Source organism: Dipodomys merriami, unplaced genomic scaffold, assembly GCF_024711535.1.
Source record: "Dipodomys merriami isolate MVZ:Mamm:240054 unplaced genomic scaffold, mDipMer1.0.p SCAF_1, whole genome shotgun sequence".
Classification (NCBI taxonomy): Eukaryota; Metazoa; Chordata; class Mammalia; order Rodentia; family Heteromyidae; genus Dipodomys; species Dipodomys merriami.
In genome coordinates this window covers 116,319,515-116,339,139 of record NW_027202270.1, presented here as the reverse complement: position 1 = coordinate 116,339,139, position 19,625 = coordinate 116,319,515, and the positions used below count along the sequence as shown (strand labels likewise).

At 39.8% G+C, this 19,625-nt stretch overlaps 1 protein-coding gene across 2 annotated transcripts in view; it reads right to left on the bottom strand.

The window, feature by feature from the left end:
• Nucleotides 1-574: 574 nt before the first annotated feature.
• The window catches only part of Gng2 (G protein subunit gamma 2), a 116,540-nt gene continuing 97,489 nt past the window's right edge, over nucleotides 575-19,625 (bottom strand). For both annotated transcript variants that reach the window (XM_070028207.1, XM_070028198.1), the window contains 2 exons: nucleotides 16,680-16,796; nucleotides 575-4,045 (listed from right to left, as the gene is read on the bottom strand). In XM_070028207.1, coding sequence (XP_069884308.1) covers nucleotides 3,917-4,045; nucleotides 16,680-16,766 — 216 coding nt within the window. In that variant the 5' untranslated portion in view covers nucleotides 16,767-16,796 and the 3' untranslated portion in view covers nucleotides 575-3,916. The remainder of the gene's footprint in view (nucleotides 4,046-16,679; nucleotides 16,797-19,625) is intronic.

The window sequence follows — 19,625 nt, the reverse complement described above, 5'->3', positions numbered from 1 at the left end:
AACAGTGATGTTCACACACTTCACCAAGTGACTCCGTCATCCCTGGTATAGGGATGCTGTTTTTGCTGGCACAAGTCCTGGGAAAGAGCCAGTTATTTCTTTACTAGCAAGATACACTACATACTGTCACAATTTGAGAGACATTTAGAAAGCTTTCTTGACTAGGAAGATCTTCAAGAGCTGCCGAGGCTAGAATTCTAAGGACCTTTGTTCTCTATCACTCCTTTTAAATCACAGTTTATGGAGGATAGCTCTTTCTGTATTCAAAGAAAAAGCTTTTTTTTAAAAAGGAAATAAATCACTGTGGCATATTCACAGCAAGTTGAAATACCTATAGAGCTTATCTGTCTGTATGGTCTAACTGCCATATTTCTTCTTTCCCAAAAGCTATTCCTGAGAATGGCTTATAGTCTCAGGTGAGTTATTTCTTTCCTTAGGACTTCTTGGCATCAACAGGCAAAAGAAAATCAACGTGCGGCTATTTCCCCATGCACCTATGCTGTCATAAGGCAAATGAGCTGCTATGGAATGGGTGGGTCACAGGCCTTCAAAAAAAACTTGACTCCACATGAAATGAATCTGAAAATTCCATTTATTAAAACAAATACATTGCTCATGTGGGATGAAAATGTGCACATCACATTCAGGTTTACCTGCTTTAACATTTCTATATTTCCTTCTATTTAAAAGACATATTTCATAGATCTTATGTAGGAAAATGTGAACAATCCTTGGGCTGTGAAATATTGACATACATGTAACAAGTCATCATTGCCAGGAGTAGCTAGAAGCAAATACTAAGGAAGAAAAATATATAAAAAAAACCCTTTCAGACAGCATGCTTGATTTTCTTAAAATTTCTTACATGAATATGAGTATGTAGAGAAATGATTTTCATTTGACTTTTCCTTTAAATCCTCTGTTTAAAAAATCAAATAGTACTAGCCTTCAAATAAAAATAATAACAAATTTTCAACTGGAGTTCATATTGAGAATGATGCAATTTTTTTCTTTTTAAGAGTTCCAGTTCTAAATATGAAACTTATTTTTATTTATTTCCTAATTTCATGGCATATGTTCTTATTATCCAATATATTATACAAGAATATAGAAATTAGGGCCTTCAATAATTAAGCTGAATTCTTCTACTAGTTACTCTTAAAATAAAATTATGCTGGTGAAAATGGTGAATTTCTAAAGGAGATGGCTAAAGTAATCAAAAGACCCCATTTCTCCTTTAATAAACACAAATATCAATAAGCCAAAACTCATATAAGGATTATAAGGATTATAACTCCATACTATAAGACATGAAATTATGCAAAAGCCAAACCATTTTTCTTAATTTCTGATGGGCTATTTCGGTCTTATTTCTCCTTTCATAGCATGAACATATGCAATTTGAACTGAAGTTTTAGTTGATAGACCTGTGTTTAGGTGCTTCTTAAAAAAATGTTTTTTTTTTTGTTTTTGTTTTTTTGTGTGTGTGTGTGTGCCAGTACTGAAGCTTGAACTCAGAGCCTGGGGCACTGTTTCTTAGCTTTTTTGCTCAAAACTGGCATACTATCACTTGAGCCACAGGTGTACTTCTAGCTTTTTTTGTGGTTAAAGAAATAAGAATCTCACAGACTTCCTTGTTCAGGCTGGCTTTTGGCCTGGCTCCTCAGATCTCAGTATCCTGAGTAGGTAGGGTTACAGGTATGGTCCCCAGCTTCTTCCTAATCTATTCCATATCTATTATTCCAAAGATATAAATTCACACAGAAATGCAAACAGTCTGTCTGAAAGAAAGAAATAAAGCATACTGTGGAAACTATGTGGACCTTCAAACCATGTCATCACCAGCCAGGGGTACTCTAAGTCTGTTGTTTTTCTGGGATCATATAGTCATGTTTCAGCTCATTTTCAACACTTGGATAGTGTTTTAGTTGACCTCACAGTGTTCCTAAGCCAATGGTACAATATTGTATCTCCATCAAAATAAAAAATCTTCTCCAGCATCTCTAAGACTGTATCAAAACCCCAAGCTTTGTTTGGTCAGAGTAGAAGTTCTGGTTACAAAAGCGTACTTACACATCTCACAAATATTTCAGTATCTTCAAGCATGAGCTTGAATTGGACATATTCCTTCACCAGCATGCCCACAGAGGAGCTAAGGAAAATATTACCAAGTCTGTTTCAAAATCAGTCCTTTTTTTCTTTTTCTTTTTTTAAAAAATCTTCTCTCTCTCTCTTTTTGGTACATTAAACAGAAAAACAAAACAGGAGGAAGAGTAATGATGAAGGAAGAGGGGAAGAGGAAAATCAATTTGGAGTTAATGGTCTTTGAGGATTTGATAGCAAACAATCTGTAGGAGAGTTTTTCTTTGACCGGAAATGACAGAGAAAAAGAGTGAAAAAGGTTTCAGGGCCTGCTATTACTGGTGAAGCTTCTAGTGGAAGGGAAGAATGGGTCTCAATGCCTTATCTTGAGAGAGAGCACTAGCTGCAAGAGAGATGTAAATAATGACAGAGAGACTCTGATAAGGTAGAGAGCAAAAAACAAAAAAACAAACAAACAAGCCCCCCCCCCCCCCAATGGTTTTGAAGAAGAACATCTCAAGGGAAAAACAGACTTGTTCATGGTGGAGCCAGCTGGCAGGAGGGGGTGGGGACAGGGGAGTGCACCTGTCACTGGAAGGATGGGTGGAGCCTAGAGGGGGGTAGTCTATGGGTCTATTTCTGATCATGCTGGAAAAAGGAGGACCACAGATTTCTAGTCAAAGGCTGGAAAGCCTTCTTTCTGTCTAGAATGTCCATGATTCAGGGAAAGAGAGACATGCTTGTATACATTTCTCAAAAATTGTATACATTTCGCAAAAACATTTCTCAAATTCATGGCTATGCTCTGTCCTTTCTATGGGGGTACTTGTGCTGCCATGGACACTGGATAAAACAAATTGCCTTGAATTCTGGGAAATTTACTAAAGAGGTACTTATACCACTGGGAACTGAGAGGTATTTTAGGCATGGCTAAGGCTCTGAAGTGATCTCAGTTTTCAAAATACTGAAGGATTCCCCTGCCCCCAGTATATTTTCTTTTTCTCTTCCTAGCTTTCTAGTTAAAACAACAAATCTTCTGAATGGATGTAACATAGGGACATTGTCATGCAGTATTACTCAAGAAACGGTCACAAAGATAGGAAAGCACCAGTCACAACACATGATTTACTTTTACTTGCAGAATCAAAGCTACCATGTACAAATATTAGGAATAGTGATAGGAGAACACAGACAACTGGCAATTTTGTTGTTGTTCTTATCAAGATAATACACCACAAGAAACATCTTCCTAAACATTTTGAGTGTTCATTTAAACTTGGAGTTCCATCTTACAGACTAGTCTAGCCTTCTCTTTGTACTACTTTAATGGGTAGGGATAGAAGAAGGGAGAGGGGTAGAGGAAAGGACAAAGAAAAACACAAAGACTAAACACTGATGTCATTACGCTGAACCATGGCTACACTGGACAATTCAGCTTATCAGAAGGCATTCTAAAGACAAGAATCATTTTGAGAAGGTCATACATATCTTAGCTCAGTACAGCTGTCTTTTTCAATGTTTATTTTTATTTTTAAATATGAAGCAGAAAAAGTAAGGTGGGGAGGGTGATAGCAGAAAAGAAGTGACACCAATTTTATTTTTTATACATTCCCCTCCTCCAGGCAGGTCTGCAGAATCAGATCTTTTAAGTCGGGAAGTGGATCGGCTTTCATTTGCCTAAGGGGACCAGTTCTTTAAACATGCACAGCCTGGAGTTTCCAGGATGGTTCTTCTCTCTCTTTAAATGCCGTGGACGAGAAAGGTGCCCACTTTGATAGAAACATTACGCCAATGTCCCGGGAACCCCGAGGCTCTTCAGCCTCCGCCTGGAAACTTAAAGGATGGCACAGAAGAACTTCTTCTCTCGAAATGGGTTTTCGGAGGCTGGGACGGGGGTCAGCAGGGGGTCTTCCTTGGCATGCGCCTCACAGTAGGCCATCAAGTCTGCAGCTGCTTTGGAAACCTGGAGGGGAAGACAGAGACCATGGAAATGGATCAGTAGTCAGGCACTGTCCTTGAGCTTTTGTGCTCAAGGCTAGCATGTTACCGTAGGAGTCATAGCTTCACTTCCAGCTTTTTGGTGGTTAATTGGAGATAAGAATCTCATGGACTTTCCTGGTCTGGTCTAGCTTTGGAACTTCTGAATAGCTAGGATTATATAGGCATGTGAGCCACTGGTTCCGGGCTCTAACCCTCATCTTGTATGTATCTCTTGAGTTCTGTGCCTAGTAACTCACTGGGTTACAAGGATTAAATAAGTGAGATAATCCATGCAAATCATTTAGGGCTTGGCTTCTGGCAAGATTTCCGCATGAACTAGCCATGTTATCATCAGGTACTCAGCCATCTATCCCTCTTGCTTCAGGAATCTTGTTAGGGATGTTCAAAGCCAGGCTGGATTCTCTCTTTAATCAAAACAGATACGAAGGTGCAGCTAATGCGTGTGTGTGTGTGTGTGTGTGTGTGTGTGTGTGTGTGTGTGTGTACACTCAGATACACACAAACAAAACTTTATGTAGTACCAAAATGTATAGTCTATATGATTCCAATGCACCTTTCAGGGATGTGTTACTGGGAGATTGTCACTGAGTTTAGTGATACCGACAACTTCCCAGAACATTTCTTCCCCTCCTTGTTAGGAGTATCCAGCAGTTTGACTCATCAGTGACAATGTTTCACTACTTGAGAGGGTGAATTTCATTGTGAAAAATCAACTCATTTCTGAGATGTGATAGATGATCCACCAGAAGGATGCCATTTGGAATGAAAAACATAAAGCCACGAGCCAATTCTTTGCCCAGTATACTTGCTGTGAAGATCACTCCAAGGCTTTTCACATGAGCTTAATACCACCATATGACTATGGAAGGTTCTCAGAGCCACTGCTGCAAGCACAATCCTCTGTAAGAGTGGAGTAGATAGCTGGGAGCCAGTGGCTCACTCCTGTAATCCTAGCTACTCTGGAGACTGAGATCTGAGGATTGTGGTTCAAAGCAACAGAAAAGTCAGTGAGACTCATTGCCAATAAACCACCAGAAAACTGGAAGTGATGCTGTGGCTCAAGTGGTAGAGCATTAGACTTGAGCTGAAGAGCTGAGGGACAAGGCCCAGGCCCAGAGTTCAGGCCCCACAACTGACCAAAAAAAAAAAAAAAAAAAAAAAAAAAAAAAAAAAAAAGAAGAAAGAAAGAAAAAGAGTGGAGTGGCTTTATATTATCCCTCAATATATTTCCTATTCCTCCCTACCTGTGAGGTACACATACCACACCACGTCATCAGCCAAGGCCATGCTACCCATGACATGCTCTTACCCATGTACATGAGCAGAATTGAATAGAGGAGTCAGTGCATCAGCTGCTATGCACTTTCTCCTCTGCTACTGGGTCTAACTGAAGTAACTACTATGAATGCCCTCCATGGACTCAGAGGCTTTCACACATGGAACTGTGGTCACACACTCATCTGTTCCTCATTCCAGGGCTTAAGGATAACAATGCTGACGCTTAAAGGGCTTTCAAATTTACCATTAAGTGGTTGGACATGAAGCTTGGTTTCATCTTCTTGTCCCGTAAATCCTTGAATTTTTGGCTTTTCTCTTCCTTTTGGCACAGACCAGACAGAAGCTCCTGATAGAAGCCATTCTATATGTCATGGGTCCTGGTCACTATGACATGGGGACATTGGCAGCTGATTGTGTAAGATCTCATCATAGGCCTATAATAATAAACCTATTTCATTCCAGACATTAAGTTATATTTTTCTCTTTTGATATGTGGCAGGAGTGAGAAGTACATTTTTATTATTGTAAGCTCCAAAGAATTGGAGTAGGTGCTTTCTTTACTACCACAAAAACAAAAACAAACACACACACACACACACACACACACACACACACACACACAAACTAGTCTTCCTTGACCAATTTGAATAAGTATAAATATTGGTATGATTATTCTTTTGTTCTGAAAGGTTGCTACAAATTGAATGGCTTTAAACAATACTGCACAATGGTATACATTTGTAGTTTGAAATCAAGGTGGGGGAGCCTGGGAATGTGGCTTAGTGGTAGAGGGCTTGCCTACCATGCATGAAATCAATGTTGGTCCCCACCAGAGACTTGGAGAAAGAATGGGTTCTATGCTTCTCCCCTGTTCTAGTGGAGGCTGGCAGTCTTCCTGTTTCTTGGCTTAATAATGTATCTCTCTTTTCTCTGCCTCTGTCTTCACATGGCCTTCTTTTCTCCGTGGCCAATTTCCCTGTTTCAGCTGTCATTATACTAGGGTCCACATAATGTAACCTTGGTCACATCTAGAAACACCCTTTTTCCAAATAAGGTCATATTATAAAAGTCCAGGTGGGCATGAATTTTAGGAGATACTATTTCACATAGTATACTATATTCATACAAAACATCAGTCTTGTTCTTTAATGGATATTGCAGTGCTCATAAAATATTTATATTGTGCTCCTATTTTGTCCTAGACATTGAGTTGAATTTTTTCTTTTGATCTTCACCATAATCCTGGAGTAAGAATTATTATCAGCTTTTTATAGATGAAAAAATTGAGGCTCAGTAGATTATTTGAGTTGTTCAGTGTTATATAGCAAAATGTAAGGCAGAAATGGAACTTGGACCCTGATATTTTTCCAGTAAGCCACTGTCATCCATATACAAACTACACCAATGTGTGGTGAGTTCCAAAAGTCTAAACTAAAATTCTTCATGCATCTTTACTAAACATTACTGTGACCAAAGGAAAGCAAACAGCCTGTTCTTGTCTTAGCTCCTCAAATGAAAGCAAAGGTCAGACCTTTGGGCTGAATTGTAACCATTTGTTTCCTCATGCCTTTTCCTTAGTTGAACAATAGTCATTATTATACCAATCAGGAGTATAGCTGTTAAGCAGCAGAGACTGTAAAACAGTAATACTGTTTTACATCAAACCCCAGTAATACTGAAAACTCACTGGTTGAGAGGAGATTCAGCACCATCTATTCCTAGTCATTTGCAATGCTCACATACAATCATGTGGAATGAATTTTCTAAATCCTCTTTAATGACATTGAAACACTAAATGGAGCAAAATTTAATAACTTGTTTAGAGTTGTTCATAGCTCACATTTGGAAAAATTAATTGCAAATGGTTATCTTCCCAAAGTATACATCAAAGTTTGGTTACTAGAATTTAGTCATGGAGACATATAAGTCAAACCCAAACTAAATGGAAGTCTAAAATAAATGGCCTATAATTTTCAAAAGTGTCGAGGTCATGAAAATCAAGGAAGCCGAGGGAATTGTCACGCAGGACATCTAAGTGTAACACAGTAGTCATGAACTGGGTCTTTTGGCTAACCAGGAGCTTATTGTGGTGATTTGTAGCACTTAAGCAGAATCTTAGCATTTGAAATTAGTAATGTATTAATCTTAAGTTCCTGATTGATAATTGCATCATAATAATGTAGAAGAATATTCTTGGCTGTTGAAAATATACATGAAATGTTTAAATAGGGATACAGGTTGACCCATTGTAAAAAGGAAATGTAAAAGATACTATGCTGAAAAAACAAACTTTACAATTTAGGCAAGGGGAGGGGAGGGGAAGGGCGGGGGAGGGGAAAGGGGGGAGAGGTGAGGGGAGAGGTGGGGGGAAGGGATGGCAGGGGAAAAACAAAGGAGGAGGCAACAATGCTTGATAAGAAATGTACTTATTACCTTGCTCATGTAACTGTAACACCTCTACAGTATTTTCACAATAAAAAATATACATGAAAGTATTTGGAAGTAATGGAATAATTTTGGACAACTGAACCTCAAAATTTAGAGAAAAAAAGGTAGGCACTGGTGTCTTACACATGTAATCCTACCTACTCAGGAGGCTGAGATCTGAGGATTATAATTCAAAGCAGTCAGGACAGAAAAGTCATTAGACTCTGATCTCTAATTAACTCTTATTAACTCCAATTAACTCTAATTAACTCTAGCTGGAAGTAGAGCTGTGACTCAAGTGATCAGGTGCCAGCTTTGAGTGGAAAAAGCCAAACCATAGTGGAAGACCCTTAGTCCAACACACACACACACACACACACACACACACACACACAGATACACACACACACACACACACACACACACACACAGAGAAATCATAGATAACAAAATTCTTTGCACAGTGCTTTCAACTTTTCTGAAATTAGACAGTTTCCAGAATAAAAATCTTTTTATAAGCTGGGTGCCAGTGGGAGCCTGGGATCTGAGGATTGCAGTTGAAAACCAGCTGGGGCAGAAAAGTCTGAGACTCTTATCTCTGGTTAAAAAAAAGCCAGGGCTGGGAAGGCGGCTCAGTGGTAGAGTGCTTTCCTTGCATGCATGAGGCCCTGGGTTTGATTCCTCAGCACCACATAAGCTGTGGCTCAAGTGGTAGAGTACTAGCCTTGAGCACAAAGAGGCTCAGGGACAGCATCCAGGCTCTGAGTTCAAGCCCCAGGGCCAGAAAAAAAATCTCTTTATAAAGGAAAGAGAAAAGACAAACTAGATGCAATAAGTGCACACAGTATTTTCAAAGTTATACTGCATAGGGGAAGAAATAAATGATATAGTTGCTAGATGAGGACATGGACAGTCAAGGAAAATGTAAATTTTAGAATGGGAGAAATAAATTGTATGTTGGCAGAAACGATGATGTAAAGAAGCAAAAACTAAATGAAACAGAATGGGAGGGAGTGGGTATAGGAGGGTAGTAACTGCTTGAACAGTTTCCTTGGCTGGTTAGGAAGATAGAACCTGGTGTACAAAGGAAGGAATTCATGAGTATGTATATATGTACAAATTTGTGCATGTGTGCAGGTGCATGCGTGTATGCATGTGTGTGTTGGTATTGGGTCTAGACCTCAGAGCCTGAACTCTCACTTGGCTTTCTTGCTTATATAGTAAGTGTTCTACCACTTGATATATGTCTCTAGTCTGATAATTTTCTGGTTAATTGGAGATGGAGTCTCACGAACTTTTCTGCCTGGGCTCTCTTTGAACTATGGTTCTCCAAGTCTCAGCCTCCTGAGCAGCTAAGATTATAGGTGTGAGTCAGCAGTGGCTAGCTAAACAATTCACTTTTGACAGCCACGTTGATTAGCTGTGTCTCAGATCAACAATAGCTGAAACCCATTCACTCAGCAGTCTCATTCAACTAGAAGCAGAGAGGAAGGAGAGGGTTACAGGCATCCCTAGTAAAAGCTAGCACTAGTGTCTGGAAAGAAAAAGGAATCTACTGTAGCTAGATATTTCAAGAGCCTCTGAGAAGAAGCAGCTGTCAGAAAGGACTGAAACAAGACTTCCCTCACCTTAAGTGGAATGTAAGGATAGAGCCCCATCTTCACTACACTTCATTACACCTTGAAATTGAGGCACATCTTAAAATTGATGTCACAAAATGTGTACAAGCCATCATGCAAAGAGATAAACACTGGTAGGTTGTCTCTGTCTATGCACATGGGAAGTCCCCATACATTAAGGGCATCAGTCATAAACTTAGCCCTTTGGTAGAGCTGCCTGTATTAATAGAGTCATCCAGGGTTGACATAATTTTAATTTTTTGCTTACAAGAATTATGATTACCCTGATGGAGGACTGAAATGGGGAATATATATCAGGGAAGGCATACTGCTTTCTCCTGCTCTATACTCAAAACTGCTCTCATTGCACCTCTTCGGATATCAGATCTGTGGGTTTTCCCATGACAGGTTATCCTCTGGCATTCCCTGGGCCCCCTATCCTATCTTCCTACATTGTCTTCCTGGAGATAATGTCAGATCCCACTGGTTAAAAGCTCAATCTTGCCGGGTGCTGATAGCTCACACCTGTAATCCTAGCAACTCAGGAGGATGAGATCTGAGGACTGCGGTTCCAAGCCAGCCTAGGAAAGGAAAGTCTGTGAGACTCTTATCTCCAATTAATCATAGAAAAAACTGGAAGTGGCGCTGTGGTTGAAGGGGTAGAGCACTATCCTTGAGCAAAAGGAGCCAGGGACAGTGCCCAGGTCCAGAGTTCAAGCCCCAACAAAAATAGAAAAGAAAAAGCTCAGTTTCATACAACTGTCTTCATTCCATACCAGTTACATATAACTGGTTTAGATATATATATATATATATATATATATATATAAATAAATAAAACATTTCTATACCAATTATATATACTATATATAGTATACACATAATATATATATCGTATATATAAAGTATATATATCGTATATATAAAGTATATATATATATATATATATATATATATATATATATATATATATATATATATATATAAAGAATATATATGATTCTTTTTTTTGGGTCAGTTGTGGGGCTTGAACTCAGGGCCTGAATACTATCCCTGACCTTTGTTGCTCAAGTCTAGCACTCTACTACTTTGAGCCACAGCTCCATTTCCAGTTTTCTGGTAGTTAATTGTAGATAAAACTCTCACAGCCTTTCTTGCCCTGGGGTTGGCTTTGAATCATGATCCTCAGAGCTCAGCCTCCTGAGTAGCTCGGATTAGCTACTATTTTGCTAGGAGTAGCTAGGCTTGGGCCTCCAGTGCCTAGGTTGCTACAGCAGTTCACAGAACCCAGGAAAAGAGATAACTTCCTACTGCCAACTTCTAAAAGAATATAAATGAAAAGTCAGACGAAGAGCTGTATAGGTTGAAGGCTGAAAGTATCCCAGGTGCAAGGGCTTCCACCTCCATGAAGTTGAGTGTGCCATCCCAGTATATGGCCTTTGACTACAAGGACTATGCAGTTTACCCCAACAACAGCTGCCATGCAGTTTCTTAGATGAAGATGAAAATAATTAGTACATTTGGTCAGAATAGAGAAAGAGATTCATGAACAAGAGGATATTTGAGCTGACCCCTAAGAAAGGAATAAGATGTGGGCAGGCAAAAAAGAAAAACAAATGTATTCCCATTAGGGGACCCAGAAGTGGGACTTTGCATAGCACATTACTAGAACAGTAAGAAGAACCAGCTGAAATGATCTATTGGAAGAATAAAGAAATTTGAAATTTTTATGAGGTTAATATATAAAACACTGTTTTTTCTTGATTTTCAGTGTGTGTGTGTGTGTGCGCGCGTGTATATGCATGTGTGCTAATTCTAGGGCTTGAATTCAGAGCCTTCTGATTAATCTCTTCTGGCTTTTTTTGCTAGAGATTGATGTTTACCCTTGGGCCATCCCTCTACTTCTGGATTTTTGCTGGTTAATTGGAGATAAGTCTCTTGGATTTGTCTGCCTGGGCTCAGGCTTTGAACTGCAAACCTCAGATCTCAACCTCCTGAGTAGCTAGGATTACAGGCATGAGGCCCCAGGGCCCCAGAAAACACAATTGTTAAGAAGCAGTCACTTCAATGAGGGTCTAGGCCTTGACACTCCTTTTTTTTTGTTCCAATCATGGGCCTGAACTCTGGGCCTGGGTGCTGACCCTTAGCTCTCCACCTCAAGGCTAGTGCTCTACCACTTGAGCCACAGCGCCACTTCCGGCTTTTTTTTTTTTCTGCTTATGTGGTGCCGAGGAATGGAACCCAGGGCCTCATGCATGCAAGGCAAGCGCTCTACCACTGAGCCGCCTTCCCAGCCCAGCCTTGACACTCTTTAGCTCTTACAGCTACATTATTTTTCTTTCTTTTGTGCTGGTCCTGGGGACTAGAAGCTGTCACTGAGCTTTTTGGATCAAAGCTAATGCTCTACTACTTGAGGTGCAGCTCCACTTCTGGCTTTCTTGGTAGTTAATTGAGATTAAAGTCTCTTGGACTTTCCTGCTTGCTGGCTTTGAGTGGTGATCCTCAGATTTCAGTCTCTTGAGTAGCTAGGATTACAGGTGTGACCCACCAGCTCTTGGCTAATGTGTTTCAATTCTGAGGTAAGGTGAGTGAAGCTGGAGTTGTCTCACTGTTGCTGGACAGGGATGCCATTCTACAGCCACAGACTTGAGACAGAAAGGAATGGGCTGGATTTTCATGCGGCTGGAATTGTGAGTGGTACCCTGGGGATTGTCTTGTGTTTGTCATATGGACCTGAAAAAAAATTCTTCTCAGGAAAAGGCAGTGGCAGATAAACAGAGAAACAGAGGCATATGACAGAACCCCTTTACCCTGGATCTGAGTGGGCTTCCAGCTCTCCTTCCATGGCCCCCCCTAGCCAAATTCTGGCTCCTGAATTCTCAGACAGCCTTTATCTTCTATAATCAATGTCTTCTTTCTACTTAAGCTAGCTTCTTTAAGCTTCTGTTGTTAGTTACTTCAAGTGTTCTCTCTCTCTCTCTATGTATGTGTATATATATATATATATATATATATATATATTCTCTTATATATATGCATACATCAGTGGAGTCGTTCTGTCCTTTTGAACAATTCCCTCCTCTAGTGTCGTGGTACAAGCTCTCGTTCATCTCACAGCCTCGTCGGTAGTTGTGTGCTTTATCATTTGCTGTTTCATAAATCACAGTTCACAAATCTCTCTGCCACTCTCTTCGTCCCCTTTCACACTTCCATTTCCCTTTTTCTTTCCTGCATTTTCAAATCTAAAAAGTCTTGGAGTATCATTTAGATATGCCTGAGGTTTATGATCAGATAATGGCTTCATTAGCCCCAATCTCTCAGGATCTGTGATGCAAAGGGATAGAAAACAAAGAAGCTGCAAAACAAAACGGTTTTTCAGATCTAGCACAACAGCCTGCATGATTCTGGAGGCCACCTGAGGGAAAAGGCCACCCCCTGCCTCAGGGACCCTCAGCAATTTCCAATGCCAGCTATACCCAAGCTCTTCTTATTAAACAGCTTACTCTGTCGCCTCAGTGAAGAGTGCTCCGCTCTCACTGGGAAATCACAAATCTGCCATCTCCAGAGAGACACCCCCACCTGCTGACAAGGCCATGGCCTAGGAAGTGGGTAGAGAAGCTGGACTTCTCTTTGGAGGCCTTGCAGGGACTCCTCAAGAAAGACAGCCAAGCCTTCTACCAGCTAGCTGGCAACTGGGACGCCACCATCCCAGTTTTACCCAACAGCAGTACTAAAAATAATCTGTCACTTCACCACAGCATGCTTGAGGTGCTCACAGAAGCTCTGAGGTACAGGACAAATACTGAAATACAGGCTGCTGTGTTTCCAATGATGTGCAGGCTAATGACGTCAAGGAGGATGTGGAGATGTGAATGTGAAGAGTGTCCAGGAAGGCAAACACGCACGCTCAGGTTATTAGACTAATGGCTCGGCCTGTCATTCAGTAATGATTTATTTGTGTCTTCGAAGGGTAATTAGGATGTGGTGTTGCTTCTTTCTGCTGCCATTTGGTAATTATGCTTCCTGGATGTGTTATTTGTATTGCAATAAGCCTTGTTCAGATTTCTGTAACCCTTTACTAGACTACCAATCTTCGTGTGTATGTGTGTGTGCTGGTCCTGTGGCTTGAACTCAGTGCCTGGGTACTATCCCTTGGCTTTTTTTTTTTTTTTTTGGTCAGTCGTGGGGCTTGAACTCTGGGCCTGGGCGCTGTCCCTCAGCTCTTCAGCTCAAGGCGAGCGCTCTAACACTTGAGCTACAGCGCCACTTCCGGTTTTCTGGTGGTTTATTGGAGATAGGAGTCTCACGGTCTTTCCTGCCCGGGCTGGCTTTGAACTGAGATCCTCAGATCTCAGCCTCCTGAGTAGCTAGGATTACAGGCATGAGCCACCAGCGCCCGGCTGGCTTTTTTTTTTTTTTGCTCAAGGCAAGCACTCTACCACTTGAGCCACTTGTGATTTTTGGTAGCTGATTGGAGATAAGAGTCTCCTGGACATTCCTGCCTAGGATGGTTTCCAACCTTGATCCTCAGGTCCTAAGCCTTCTGAGAAGCTAGGATTACAACCACTGGTGCCTGGCCTAGATTACCAATCTTTAACGGCAATGATGTCTTTTAATGTCAATATCTCTAGAACCTAACAAGTCCAGCAATTTAGAATAAATCTCAGTAAAATATATATTAGGTAAGTGAATGAATGACTGAATAACAGAGCAAAGAGGAAATATTGAACTTTACAAGGAAAATTCGGGGACATTTTGCAAAGGACCTAATACTTGATCTAAACCTTGAAGGAGTCAAAGGAGTTTAGGGTGAGTAAAACAGAAAGGTAGAGAATCCAAAGAAATAGAATGTTGGAGGTATTTGAAATTGCCATCAAGCGAAGTAAAAGCAGTTCAGTGTGAGATGTGGGCAAGAGAAAGGGGGTGAAGCTGGAGAGGTGGCAGGATCCAGGGGAATCTAAAGAGTGGATTTTATTATACGAGTGCTGGGGAATCATAGTACATTTTTTTTAACCACTGGGAAAAGGAAGGCAATAACATTTTTCTCTGGAAAGTTTTCTTTGGTGGCAATGTGACAGGTAATTGATAGCAGAGATGGAGATGGGTTGAGGTAGGACTACAGGGATCAGTTAGGCAGCCCTTCCAGTTAGTAATCTGAGTGAGGGATGATGAAGGCCTGAGCTATTTTTGAAATGTCTATGTGAGTGGTCCTCCTCCTGCTGTCAGTTTTTGCCAGTCATCCACACATCATATCCTCCTTCAGGAACAGTGCCTGGAGATGCTAAGTCAGAGAAAAATGCCAAATATGAGCTTTTTATGCACATTTATCTCAGTGGGGTCACTCTGAGAGACAGAATGGTATTTTCCAGAAGGTCCATAGCTAGAATGCTTCTTCACCCATGAATGAACTAAATGTGTTTTTCAGATCCTTGGACAAACTCCTTTCCCTCAGCAGTTAGTTGGTCTACCTGTCACCTTGTACTTTTTCAGCAAGAAAACAAAAAAAGGAAGAGACAAGAAAAGTGGAGAAACAAAAGCTGACAAAGGAGCAAGGAATGTGGTAAGGGCCCTTTCTTTATCTTATTCACAAATAATAAAGAATGAAAGCCATTCAAAGAAGAACGTGAGTGAATTATCTTATGGCCTATTACTAGCAGTAAAATTTTACAAAAGAAGCTGGATGCAGTGGCTCACACCTATAATATTAGCTACTCAGGAGTTTGAGAATTGAAGCTCATGGTTTGAAACCAGCTTAAGCAGGAAAAGTCCATGAGACTTTTGTCTCCAATGAACCACTCAGAAGCTCAAAGTGGAGCTGTGGCTCCAGTGGTAGAGCACTAGCCTTGAGCACAAACGTTCAGGGACAATACCTAGGCCCTGAGTTCAAGTACTCCCCAAATTTACAAACGATGGAAAAAGTACCTGTACATCTGCTTGATGTACTTCTGGAAGAAGATAAGCCCTTCCTTCATTCTGTAGGACATACCTGATGACAGATAGGAGGACTAAACTTCTTGCTTTAGGACAGCAGTTCTCAATCCAGACTATATACCAAAATTAACTGAAGATTAAGAAGATATTATAGCCCAGATATTCTGATTTGATTGGTTCAGGTATGGTTTGGGAATTGGTCCTTTTCTAGATCCCTTGGGTGCAGTGACCACACAGATAGTCTAGGAATTATTGCCATGCACTCAGGGTTGGCAACCTTTTTCCGTAAGGGCCTGAGAAGTAAATATTCTTTTGGTTTTTGTTGGCTGTGCAATCTCCATTACAACAATTTACTCTGCTGTTGTACTGTGAATGTAGCTATAGACAATATGTAAATGAGTGAGTGAGTGTAACTATGTCCAAAATATAGTTTATAAAAATAGGCAGTGGTTGAATTTGGCTCATGAGCCATAGTTTTTTTGTCTCCTGCAGACTCCAAAGGATGACTGGATTGACTAGGGGCTGAACACAAAGTATGGAGCAAGTAGGAAAAATACTCTGGTTTAATGCTCTAGATTATTGTTCTAAGTAAAATGAAATATGTTTCTGAGTTCATGGAATGCTTCTGGTGAAGTAAATTTGTGAAGACTGATAGCCATTCATTCATAAGTGACATTGTAGGGCCAATTCCACCCTCACAATCTACCAACAAAAATGTGGACTTAACAGTCATTCTTCAATATAAATTTGCCTTAATTTATGGCAAAGCTGACAGGTTAGATCTGGGATGGGAAAGGAAAAGAAAAGAAAAACAGACTTAATTTGGATGAAACTATTTGGTTTGATGTCTTAGAGAGACCTAGTATGACTTGAAGAAAAAAAAACAATAAGGTATAAAGAAAAGAAATCACTAACTTGAAATAATGAAAAAAAAAAAGGCACTTAACCTTAGAACTCAAACGAGGAGAGAGAAAGAATCCAAATGAATAGAATCTTTGTGGTGTCATGGAGGTGAGCTTGTAGATGGATGTATCTTATGTGTTTTGCTATGGCCTTGACTAGAATTCAGCCACAATACTGTGTTTTGCTTTTTTAAAATCTTGTTTTGTTCTTATTTCAACATGGTGACCCAGTATCAATTCATACTATCATTTTGTGCTAGAGAAATGCAGGGATGGCAAAGACACAGAAGAAATTGAACATCTGCCTAACCATGAAGTTTCTCTGCTATCATTTCTGGCCTTGTTCTTCTCTGTAGAAGAATAATCAGATGACAGATGACCACAGATTATGCTCCTTACAATTCAACCAGATGAGCTATGAGTGTTACGGTGTCCTCACCTTTATCCTATCAATGTTGGCTTCCATCTTAAGCTGTTCTACCAGCTTCCTGGCTTGTGCTATGCTGGCGGTGTTGTTGCTGGCCATTGGAGTGCTCGATGGGGTTTTTCAGACACTCTAGAAAAGAAAACAAATAGAATACTGTCAGGGAACTCATGAGCTGCCAAATGTACAAGTTAGTTCTTTGTGACTGGAGGATTTTAAAACAGTTTTTTTTTAATCGACCCTTATATCTCAGTCAATACTATATCTGATTAGCAGGTAGACTAGAAGATTAATTTGCTTTTCCGCTTATTTTCCCACCATCTTTGGGGTTGGGGGAGGTGAAGGAAGGTGGAAATAAATGGAGGAAGGGAGAGAGATAGAATGTGCACAAATGTTCCCCAAATTAGGTAGAATAAGATGCTCTGCTACATTAAGGAAACAAGACACAAATTACCTTAATTTATAAGATAAGTTTAAAATGGTAGCCGTGACAGTATGCATTATTACAGTTGTACTTGCTGGAGTTTATTGGGTGCTATTATTGTCAGATACTGTGTTAGTCATACTCACAGGATGAGAAGGGAAAGGTAAACCAAGGGATCAATACTAAAATGTCTATTTTCTTCTGATGGGCTCCGGCCCTATCTTTCTAGCTAACTGTGGCCACCTTAGACTGTTATACTGCTTAGGCTTTGGATGAAAAGGTTGTTTTTTCAGTATTGCTTAACCCAGCATTATTGTAATTTCTCTTCATTCCATTTGAAATGTGATTCAATTCACAATTCTTTGTTTACATTGCTTTAGGAATTCATCTGTCATGTCAAGATGGAAGGACTGCTATGTATAAATTGACAAGTACATTAATTACTTGTATTTTTCCTAAACAAGTATAAAAGACCCTTTTTTCTCAACAAGGAAATACAGCATACATCTTTTTTTGCCAGCCGCATGGAGTGCCAACCTTGCCTGGTCCCAGCAGGTCTACTAAATAAACCTACCCCTTACTTGAAAAAAAAAAAAGAAATATGGCAAGTGGAATTCTGTACCTAGGTAGATCACAAGGGTTTCTTTGTTCTAATTGCCAGACTTCCCCCACTTTCAAATGTTGTCTCAATTTTTATTTCCCTTCTAAACCTCTTTTTGACCCATTGTCTCATTTTATTCTTCATGTGCATCTTTAATGTATCCTATTTTATTTTCAGTGATGTGTTCCCCCTCCAATTTGGAGTAGGTCTTACTCTATGTTAAGGTGTCATATACAATTTCAGGGACATTTGTGTTAACTATGGCCCTGCAGGTCACAAACACTCATACTGAGGCAATGTCTGAGAGCTTCAAATTAACTAGAGTGTATGAACCAAGAAATGAGAAGCATTAAATACTGCCTTGGCCAACACTAGTGACATCATATTCTAAAGACATTGTCTGGAAAGTCATAACTTTAGCTGGCTTTGGGAAATCATTTTATCTAGGGATGGAGCAGGAGTCTAAAAGAAAAAAAAAGGGAAGAAGAAAAAGAAAACCTGGAGAAGAAATAATAATCCAAAATAAAGAATATGTAAGTTTTAACTACCCACTAAAATGAAGAAAGACTTTTTTGTTTTAATTACCCAAAGAGCAAGTCTATAAATCATCTCATTTCATGCTTATTTCTTGATATATAATTCTTCAAGACAAAAGAAGAAATTACACATAATTCTCTGTACAATCCATCCACCAAGATTGTTACTTTATAATGAAAACTGCAAAATAAGCCACCCAAAAGCATTTGTAGCATAACTTAGAAGAAAATTAGCTGTTCTTTTAACTTTTTTTTAAAGGGTATGGAGACAAGAGTGAGAAGGAAGAATAAAGGGGTTTTTGAAGGCAGAAAGATCTTCAAACTGTAATTTCATATACATGAAGATCAAAGAAGGACAAAATACAGGTAAAAACAACAAGAAATAAAACATGATTTCATTGGCATGGTTAGAGACCTAATCATTCATTTCCCTAGGAAACTTATACAGCTTAGTAAAACCTCATGGGGCCAAGATAGTGTATGGATGTATCCAGTGAGGATAGCCTAACTATTCCCCTTCATTCTAAGTTGGTAGTATCCATGATCTGTAAGCTCCTGTGTACTGTTCTGTAAAGCTAATAATTCTGCCAAATTAGAATGTATTCACCATTGTACAATGTGGATCACAAAATTATTATAGAGACCTCATGTAGGATAAGAGATGTGTGGGAGGCTGGCCTTGAATCTAACCCAGATCACATAGTAACCTAGAGCAGGGATTTTACAGTTTGCTTCCCCAACATCCCTCAACTCCCCGTTCTTAAAATTAATAATGACATTATCTTTTCTTTCAGACAGAGATCACAAACAAGCACCCTGAATCTTACCTGAGTAAACTCTGCTTAAGAAAGAAAAAGAGAGAGAGAGAGAGAGAGAGAGAGAGAGAGAGAGAGAGAGAGAGAGAGAGAGAGAGAGAGAGAGAGAGAGAGAGAAACTAAGAAAAAAAGAAAGAAAAAAGGAAGGAAGGAAGGAAGGAAGGAAAGAAGGAAGAAAGAAGGAAGGGAAAGAAAGAAACCAAATGCTGCAGCTTCCCTTGCAGCTAGATATAGTTGCCTGACTAAATATTGGCCAATTAAAAACAGACATGCCTCCCTTCCATTCCTCCTGCTGCTGGCCATCATAGACATTCTAGGCTGAGCATGAGGATTTGTCTCCTAAGTGACTGTTTGCAATCTCCATGGCAGCTGTAGACTGGCCACCTTTTATGTGAGAGAGAAATAGTGTCTGTCTTGCTTATAGTCCCATTATTACTGTCACTGACATCCAACTAACCTTCTACTAACTGATTAAATGCCCCATTACCTTCATTAGAATATCTAGGAAAGTCTGTGTCCTGATATATTTTTATGCTCTTGGGAAAAGCTGTTAGGTGTCCTAAGGAAACTGTGATAATGTTAGTT